Genomic DNA, 9,611 nt, shown 5'->3' with positions numbered 1-9,611 from the left:
TGTGTGTGTGTGTGTGTGTTTTGTGGACCTGGAGGAGGCATTTGATTGTGTTCCTCAAGATACACTATGGGTTAGGGATCATTGTTACGAGTCATTCAGTCATTAGTGGTCCAAATGTTTGGTTCACATTGCCGGCAACAAGTCAGACCCCTTCAGCATGGGAGTTGGACTCTGCCAGGGCTGCCCGTTGTCACCAATTCTGTTCACAACTTTTATGAACAGAATTTGTCAGTGCAGCCAGGGGGCAGAGGAAGTCCRCTCCAGTCGCCTCATGATTCTCTCTGCTACTGTTTGCGGATGATGTGGTCCTGTCGGCATCATCGCGCCGTGATCCTCAGCTCTCACTGGAGCGGTTCGCAGCTAAGWGTGAAGCRGCTGGGATGACCATCAACTCCTACAAGTCTGTGGTCCTTTGTCAGAATAGAGTGGATTGCCCKTTTCTGAGCTTGGAGTGCAGTATTGCCTCAATGAGGATGTTCAAGTATCTCAGGGTTTTGTTCTCGAGGAAAGGAAGAATGGAGCTTGAGATCGACAGGCTGATTGTTGCAGCTTCCACAGTGTTGCAAACTCTGTCTGTTGGGCTGAAGACAGAGCTGAACTACAAGGGGAATCTCTCTGTTTATCAGGTAGTCTATGCTCCCCTCACCTATGGTCATTAACTTAACAAAAAGAAAAAAAAGAAGAAAAGTTTTTTTCTGATACGAGCGGTCAAAATGAGCTTACTCTATCAAACAGTGATGATGAAAAATGTGACGTTTTGTTCTTTTAAACTAAAATGTTATGTTATGATTCAAAACGTGAAATGATACAATTTCTATTGTTAAACCTCAATGTCTGTACATTACTTTGATTTAATTTCTTTACTTTTCTTAAAGCCATTTTAAAACTGTTCATATGATGTAGTTCTTTGTTTATTAATGTGTTTTTACGTCTTGATATACATGCTGACTGGACAAATATCTGTCTGAACAATGGATGATTAGCCATCTAAAATATTCTGCTGTTAAATATTTCGAACGAACTGAGATGAAGGTAATCAGCTCAGCAGCAGCTGAGWGTGTGACTGCAGACTGACCGGAATGTATTCCTGCTCACGCTCCAGTCCTCGGAAGCTCAGCTGTTCAAGTGCTGACCTCAGTGCTACATGACACTCCGAGACTCTTTTAGTCATCACTATTTGAATGGGTCTCTTCAGCTCACTGAATGTTCTTAAAGCAATAAGAAGTCAGATAAATGAGCRTTTTCCTTTTCATTATGTCTTTTTCTTAACTCAAAGAATGATCAATAACACATCAAAAAACTAACAGGGAACAAGATCAACCCTTTTTCTTGTAAACCTGTTTCCAAAGGCACAACTTTACTACTGCAAACATTACTTCCTCTATCATACACGAGTCTACTTTAGACTAAAATATTTTCCTTTGTTGAAGGCGACCTGTTGTTCCAAAAGAAAAGAAAAATACCTGTCTTAAAAACTGAGCATCATTAGTTTGGGATAAGATAGGACAGATATTTATTGTCATCATACAGTGATCTACGGTGATTTTGAGTGACGTAATGACTTGTAACTTCTTCAAATTGATTTTGTTTTATAGATGTTCAACTGATGATACAGCTCTGTACACTGCTGTCGCTGGTAACAGCCATGGACAGGCTTCTAGTCAGGCATCCATCATAGTAAAGCGTAAGTTATCACGTGTTTTTTTAATGTACAACAACAGTATTTAACTCTTATGTAAGTGTTGTTTTTTAATAATAAAGTAAATACTAGAAAATGAGAAGGAAAGAAAATGTTATACAGCTAGAATTGTGTGCTATTTTCTATCATAGTTTTAATCTTCTGATTCAGTTGATAATTTAATCAATGATATGAATGATTTACTATCAAACTGAAGAAGCATTTTGGTCTACAACAGTGAGATTACCATGTGTCTGMTTGTACGATTTCCCAGTCTTTATTTTTATGGCATCATCAATAACTTTCCCCTTTTTTGATTATAAAGGATATAAGGATGAGGAGGAATCCAGTCCATATGCATGGCTGCCTTTTACAGGTAAGCATCTTACTGTGATTATCTTCAGCTCTCTTTTGGTTTAGATATTGTAATACTAGTAATTTCTTATGCTAGAACTATTGCAACATATGAACTAAATATATTTTTCCCATTTTTGAAAAAAAAAAAGAAAAACAAATTAATAAACTGTTACARCAGCTCTATGCCCCTTTTCCAATAACTGTCAATATTTTTTGTTRTTTCCTTGTTTTCCAGCTGCTATGCTTCCCAAGATCCATTACACTAAAATCCACATAACTTTTGARGAGACGTTTGGCCCCATATTTGCCACAGAGGGAGAATCTGCCACTCTATCTGCCACCATGACCCTGAACCCCAACCTGGCCAACCTGCAGCCTGAGGCACAGTGGTATAGAGATGGTAATTGTTTCAAAGCAATATTTTAGGACAAATAAAATCTGCTATATTAATGTGAACTGACCACCAGGCAGAAGCTGGCTGATATGCAGCCAGCGGCACAGCAGAGGAAATGAGAAAATRTCAAAGTCTATATTTTTATTGCCTGTTAATTATATAGAACATAGCTAAAAAGGGCTCCTCTAATAATCCCTAAATTTATGAACAGTTTTATTCATGTTGTGTGTGTCTGGGAGAAGACACATTTCTTTCAGGTTAATGTTTTTATGTGGTGAATCACTTTATTCAGTTTTCATTATAATTGAATTTATGCTGTGCATTCATGCGTGAATCGATTTTGTTTCTAGACACCCGTCTGTTTGACTCTAAATGGGTAAAGATTGAAACAGGCAGAGGATTCAGCACATTGACTCTTCCAAACCTCTACAAAGATGATGAAGGCCTGTACACTCTGCGTATGGTCACAAAGGGAGGCACAGCGGAGCAYAGTGCATTTGTTTCAGTCGCAGGTAAAATTAAAAATCACAGGCAGATGGCCAACCATGTGAAAACAGTAGCCAAACTATGAAGAATTTAGATATTTTCAATTTAAAATTCTGAYCTTTGATTTTACTTGGATTGATTGACCTTTATTATCATTATAATGCACTATTTCAAAAGACCCCTCTTCATTTTCCTTTGGTTYAGATGGTCCCCCTCCTGTTGCTCGTGCACCTGGTGCTCCTATGGACATAAAGATCCATGATGCCAACAGAGACTATGTCATTGTGTCATGGAAGCCTCCAAATACCACCACAGAGGGYCCAATCCTTGGATACTTTGTGGACAAGTAGGACTTTTGACATGCACATGATAAAAAGTTAAATTGAGTGACATAAAAAAAATCAACTAATGGATTTCTTTTGTGATAACATTATGTTTGTTTGCATAGCTGTTGTTTTCCATAGACAAATATCTTTTTGTATTTTGTGTGACCAGATTTRGTATGTTTTTAAACTTATTTTTTCCATGTCACTATAAAATCAGAAACGTAGATGTCTAAATAGTTCAGACTGTTCTATTGATTTAGTCAATTTTACAATTGCCAACATTTCAATTATTTATCTCTCATACTTATCTTTTTATTACTTTTTTATTTCAAGATGTGAAGTTGGAACTGAGAACTGGACCCAATGCAACGATCATCCCATAAAGATCTGTAAATACCCGGTGTCTGGCCTGTTTGAAGGACACTCCTACTATTTTAGAGTCAGAGCCGTTAACTCGCACGGAATCAGCAAACCTTCCCGCATGTCTGACCCGATTGCTGCAATGGATCCTACTGAGTTAGAGAGACTTCATAGTGGGTGTCAATTCTAATTAATTATTATTATTATTATTTTTAATACAATTTATTTAAGACTCTAAATAATGCTGSTTTATTATGCTTTAGTCTGTATAAACGCGTGGTTTCAAACGTCAGTATATACATAAAAAAATGCTGCATAATGCACTTTCATTAACTTTATCAACGGTGATCACACCAGCAACTAAATACATTATAATAMATGTCCTTGTAATGTAGACCAACAGTCATGTTGTTTTCTTCCTGCAGCCAAAAAGCTTGGAGGAAAACTGGACGTTGTGTCTTATTATGATGAAGTTGAAGGTAAAAAAAAAAAAACATAAATGTGAATTTTCGAACTGGTTGTGATTATATGATTGGCTTTTTTTGTATTTTTTTCAGCTGAAGGAAAGCCTCCAGGACCTCCATCAGGAGTTTATGCTTCAGAAATAGACAGGACATATGTCGTATTGAGCTGGAAAGCCCCAGCTTATTCAAGCAAGGCTCCCATGTGGTACTATATTGAAAAGGTAACAAAAAACTGTCATACTTTACCCAGTTACTTTAGAAATTACTCTGCAGTTATTCTTATGAAAACCTCTCATCAATGCTCCTTTTGAATTGGGTAAATACTAAAGTTTTGTGGTTCTGCATTTGATGCAAATATTGTCCTTTAATTTCTTGAAACATAATRTTTTGGATCTGTGTGTCTCCACAGGCCATGGTGAACACTGAAGCCTGGCAGCGCGTTAACACTAAAGTTCCTATTCGATCCCCTCGTTATGCTGTTTTTGACCTGGCAGAAGGCAAAGAATATAAATTCAGAGTTTTGTCTGCTAACATGTACGGTAACAGTGAGCCATCAAATCCAACTGGACCTATTGAAACACAGCAACTTAAAGGTCTGTTTCAGCTATTTTCCAAACTCTTTCATGATTAGTGAATAATGTGATGTATTAATCTATTGTAACTAAAAAAACTTATATATATATTTTGCATTAAGGTGTGCCATCTGCTCCTGGTCAGGTGATTGCAACAAGAGAAACAAACACTTCTGTTCTCATTCAGTGGGCTCCTCCAAAAGAACCCAACAATCTGATTGGTTATTATATTGACCAGTGTGTGAAGGGGTCCAACAACTGGACCTCAGCCAATCACAAACCTCACAAGAACATCAAGTATGTTTTAGGCCAAACACAGACGCACTCAGTGTTTCTGTGTATGTTAGATTGATTATTGRTTTCAAAGCAGTGCGAGTGTGCTTGGTTGTGTTTCTGTGACGGACTGGAAACATGCTATTTGATGAAGAATTATATGTTATGCTCACACAACCTTTAACAGGAAAAAGAAAAGATCAAATGCATGATAGAGGCAAAAATAAAAGCAATACTCAGAAGTGTTTTGTTCTCTCTCCAGATTTGTGGTTAGTGGTCTGACCACAGGAGAAACGTACGTCTTCCGTGTCCAGGCTATCAATGAGCTGGGTCTCAGTGATGAATCCCAGGAATCTGCACCTCTCAGTGTCAGAGCTGCTCTCAGTCAGTATTGCCACATTTATGGCCACTGCAGATCCTAAAATTGATTTCTTTAAGGTAAATTGTTGCCCTTTTGAAAATAAACACTTGATTCTGTATTCTTAGCCACCCCCTCAGCTCCTTACGCCATTGCGCTGGTTAACTGTGACGGCCGTTCAATGGTTCTGAGCTGGAAGAAGCCTCTTCATTCTGGAGGCGCAGAGATCAAGGAATATTATGTGGATAAAAGACGCAGCGGAACAACCATGTGGAGGGAAATACACATACCACCAGTCAAGGAAAGACTTTATAAGGTAACATATGAGTCAGTGTGGATGGCTTCAAATCCCACATATTTACTACAATTTCAACTTTTTTGTGTTAGTTGCTTTGCACAAAACTGACTTAGGTGAATCATAAAACACTGTATGATTCAAACAATAACTTGGATTTTGGTCACCTTGATGATATTTACCTGACAGGTGGAGGGCTTAACTGGAGGAGCAGTCTTTCAGTTCCATGTTTATGCTGCCAACTTGGCTGGCCTCGGACCAGCATCCAAACATTCAGACGACTTCACATGCGAGGCCTGGACAATGCCAGAGCCTGGTCAGTAAAAACTTGTCTTTTGTCTGATTTCATCCCAATCATGATGAAACTTTATCTTACATTAAGAGTTTTTGTTTTCGTAACATTGTTTCCATTCTCCTGTCTTCCATTCCTATAGGCCCTGCTTATGACTTGACGTTTTGTGAAGTGAGAGATCACTCAGTGGTAATTGAGTGGCAAAAGCCTCTCTATACTGGTTCTGGACCAATCACAGGCTACCATGTTGAGTATTCTAAGAAGGGGACCTCTGATTGGACTGTAGCTAATGAGGCACCTGTCAGTCAGTGCTTCCTGAAGGTAACAAGTTCTTCAGGTTTTAGTACCTGATGTTATCTTTATATAAGTTTAACATAACATGTAATTACAAGCATCAATATAAACGTTTGGATCTTTGGCACTAGTTTTACAAACATGCCAATGAGAATATTTTAAACGGTTTCATACTGACATCTAGTGGATAAAGTAAGTAATTACTAGTTTAAATGCAAAAAAGAAATTTTAGTTTGAAAACTGAGGATTGTTTCCAAAAAAATAAAATAAAATAATGTAGTAAATGAATGGCAGTGTGATAAGTGAGTAAATTTAATTGATTATTTTGCTAATTTGTTTAATTCTGCATTGTTTTTTTCTTTTAAAGTTTCAAAGCTACTTAAAATGTAAATAAAGCCAACTCCAGTGACTCACAAATTTTTAAAATAGCATAGAGGGAAAATGTTAAAGCAAAACATTTTGGATAAGGACAAAAAAATGAAAGAGGGAATGTTCAAATAAGCATTTGGTCAACTTAACAAGAGGGGCTTGTTGCAGGAAATTAGGATAAGTGATGAAGCCTGTATTTTGGAGTAACCCTGAATTAATTAATCCTTATTCAGCTGCAAAAAAGAGGACACATACAGTATGTTTCCAATGTAACAAGAAACTGACCTGATTTAAAGTGCAGCTTAATAACTTATTGTTTTGAACAGTAGGCAGTCACTTCACTGCATTAATTGTTGATCTAACCAAATCTTACACTTTTATATACAACCAAAAATTATTTTTATCCTTATTTTGAGCCTGATTTACTAAGCAAGAGCATAAAATGTTAGAGTATTAATCTTATTAGCCTGGAAAGTTTTCCTTATTTCAAGGAATCTTTTTTTACTGCACTGGTAGATTATTAAATGTTATTAATTTGAGAAGATTCAGACTGTAGTAATTTAAATTAATTTTTAGATGGATATTTTTGCAATGTTTCATACACTCAATGCATTCAAATATTAAAAGTCACAGAGTAAATTTAATATCAAATTGTCCTTAAAAACAGCTCCAAACTAAATTTACCCTCCAAATTTATTTTAAGAGCTTGCCTTTATGCCAAGTTACTAACCTCCTTTGTGCCCACTTCCCCCTCACACTCACACACCCAACCCCCTCAACTCCACCCCTCTTTGTGCTCTGCACAGGAGATCTTCCCCTCCCCACAACACACAAAACTCTGGCCAAGTTCAAATAAAACAAAGGGGCTGTGTTATAACTGTAAACAGGCTCTTTGTAAAACTCTGAGGGCAAATACTTCATTAATCCCGAAGTTTATCATTTGAGAGGTTACAATGGAAAAACAAAACAGAACAAAACAGAAAATTTTAAATGTTTAATAAATTCAAAAACTTTTCTGCATGTAAAAACAAAAACAACAACAGAAAAAAAAAACATTTTATTCCTATGAACTTTTAGAATCAACTTTTAGAATCTCAGCAAGGCTGAGAAAACTTTTTGGTTAAACAATGCTGGGAGAGAAAAAAAAAGAAGTGATGCAATGCAGTGGTAAACCTGCTGTGCTTATTATGAAACATGTTGCAGAGATAAACTTTAAAATGAGCACATAGGTTTTTTTTATTACAACAATAAAATATCTCAGTTTACAATCATGGTCATGTTTGTCATTAATCTAGACTACTAAAGTGTTTTTGTCGGACCAGTACATTGTTTTTACCAACAAAGTTTTTAGATTTTCTTGACAAGCTTGAAAAGTTTGCCACTGTTTTACTGGCTCGCCTACCTTCAGTGAGTCTGTKTGTCAACTTTTATAAAAGTATGAAGTTTAGCTTGTTCTCTCAACATTGGTTCTGTGTCTGTGTGTTTTTAGGTAAAAGGTCTTGAGGAAGGTGCAGTCTACGTGTTTAGAGTGCGTGCGGTTAATGCTGCAGGAGTGGGCATGGCCTCGTTTCCCTCTGACCCTGTGACTGCCAGAGCTGTGGCAGGTAACCACTATCAACAGAAAATAAAAACCTTTAAATAGTTTTGGCACCATAAAATATAGYAAAGGTTGTGTTTTTGTATGATACACATTTTATGAAAGTGTTGGAGGTCAAAACCTCACAAAAATACTTTAGAAGTCAAGCTTTCAGTGCCACTTTTTGAGCCAATATTAGCTACAGTTYATGTGCTTGTGTGTGTTTGTGTATTGAAGGTACCCAGGAGGTCTCCTGTGTGGTAGATGAGAAGTCRGGTGACATTGTTCTGTCGTTTGAGTCCTGCCAAATAAATGAGGGCTCTCAATTCATCTGGAAGAAAGATTATCAAGAAATCACAGATTTCTCCAAAGGACTAGTGATTAATACTGAAGGCAGCCAGTAAGATGTTAGACACCTGCAGGCACACACGGCCTCACTCACACYAGTGTTATTGCAAATCATTGACACRGCCACACAGTATTACAATCTTTGTCTAATATCACTCTCTGTGCTTTTGTTTATCTCTTTCCTACTGCATCACAGCTCGAAGCTAGTCTTTAAGAACCCAAATAAAGAAGATTTTGGATCATACTCTGTTTCTGTCACCAACACGAGTGGAGTGTCATCCAGCTATACAATCTCAGCCGAAGGTACTGATTCATTTAAACTTGGGTTGGTGGGCTTCTGGAACAAATAAGCCAAAACTTTCCTTAACCAGGAAACAGAATCTGCAGCCCCACACAAATGGAATTTATTCTGATCCTGCTGTAGGTTCTCTGTTTTTCTCCAGCRTTTGTATTACATCCAGTTGAGACGTGTGATTTAAAACAGATCATTTTTGCCCTGATAATAAAAAAATTGAACAGTGTTACAGTAACATGCAGATACGTACAACTGAAGCATGGAGTGAAGCAATAAAAAAATCAAAAAGACGTTGTGTATTGAGGGGCTGAGGTGAAGTGTGGGATGCAGTTAAGATGAAAGCAATGAGACTGTACTTAAAAATGATTTCACTGGCATGTTGGCAATGGAAAAAATTCTCCAGACCGCTGATGAATACCATCTGAGCACATTGCTTATATTATTTCTCCAAGCCTCGGGCAGTGTGTGCATTTTATCACTACGTCTTCTTAGGAAAAGACTTTCTGTCAAGAGTTTCACTGTATTTTTTCCCCCTGTTGCACCACGGTGCTGCCCAGCTGTGATGTGTTATTCAGTGCAACCTCTGCTGATTCTCTTCCCTTCAGCCKGCAGATATTTCACCTTAAGTCTCAATATGTTTTTGATCTGCTACTTTATAAAGTTTGGGTTTTTCAAGCACGTTACAAAGGATCCAAAAGCTGATGTGGGCAGGCTTTAAGCAACACTGAACCACAGTGTCAGACTGCGTCACAAATGCTTCAGTGCTTTTCCTGTGAATCTATTTGTTTCTGTCTTAATTTGAACATTTATCTGCTGAATAAACACATGTAGGCCAATGACTCTCCAATATTTAAACTATACATGTATATATATA

General features: G+C 37.3%; 1 protein-coding gene across 1 annotated transcript in view; it reads left to right on the top strand.

The window, feature by feature from the left end:
• The window catches only part of myom2b (myomesin 2b), a 27,733-nt gene that overhangs the window by 3,195 nt on the left and 14,927 nt on the right, over positions 1-9,611 (top strand). Inside the window, exons 6-22 of the mRNA XM_014001864.1 lie at positions 1,596-1,684; positions 2,004-2,054; positions 2,271-2,435; positions 2,780-2,941; positions 3,120-3,261; positions 3,575-3,774; positions 4,027-4,080; positions 4,159-4,286; positions 4,475-4,658; positions 4,760-4,934; positions 5,173-5,294; positions 5,397-5,584; positions 5,753-5,879; positions 5,998-6,176; positions 8,008-8,122; positions 8,332-8,494; positions 8,639-8,745. Of these exons, the coding sequence (XP_013857318.1) occupies positions 1,596-1,684; positions 2,004-2,054; positions 2,271-2,435; positions 2,780-2,941; positions 3,120-3,261; positions 3,575-3,774; positions 4,027-4,080; positions 4,159-4,286; positions 4,475-4,658; positions 4,760-4,934; positions 5,173-5,294; positions 5,397-5,584; positions 5,753-5,879; positions 5,998-6,176; positions 8,008-8,122; positions 8,332-8,494; positions 8,639-8,745 (2,351 nt within the window). The remainder of the gene's footprint in view (positions 1-1,595; positions 1,685-2,003; positions 2,055-2,270; positions 2,436-2,779; positions 2,942-3,119; positions 3,262-3,574; positions 3,775-4,026; positions 4,081-4,158; positions 4,287-4,474; positions 4,659-4,759; positions 4,935-5,172; positions 5,295-5,396; positions 5,585-5,752; positions 5,880-5,997; positions 6,177-8,007; positions 8,123-8,331; positions 8,495-8,638; positions 8,746-9,611) is intronic.

Source organism: Austrofundulus limnaeus, unplaced genomic scaffold, assembly GCF_001266775.1.
Source record: "Austrofundulus limnaeus strain Quisiro unplaced genomic scaffold, Austrofundulus_limnaeus-1.0 Scaffold10, whole genome shotgun sequence".
NCBI lineage: Eukaryota > Metazoa > Chordata > Actinopteri > Cyprinodontiformes > Rivulidae > Austrofundulus > Austrofundulus limnaeus.
Note: the sequence above shows the minus strand (reverse complement) of the source record. Positions and strands in the feature narration are given on the sequence as shown.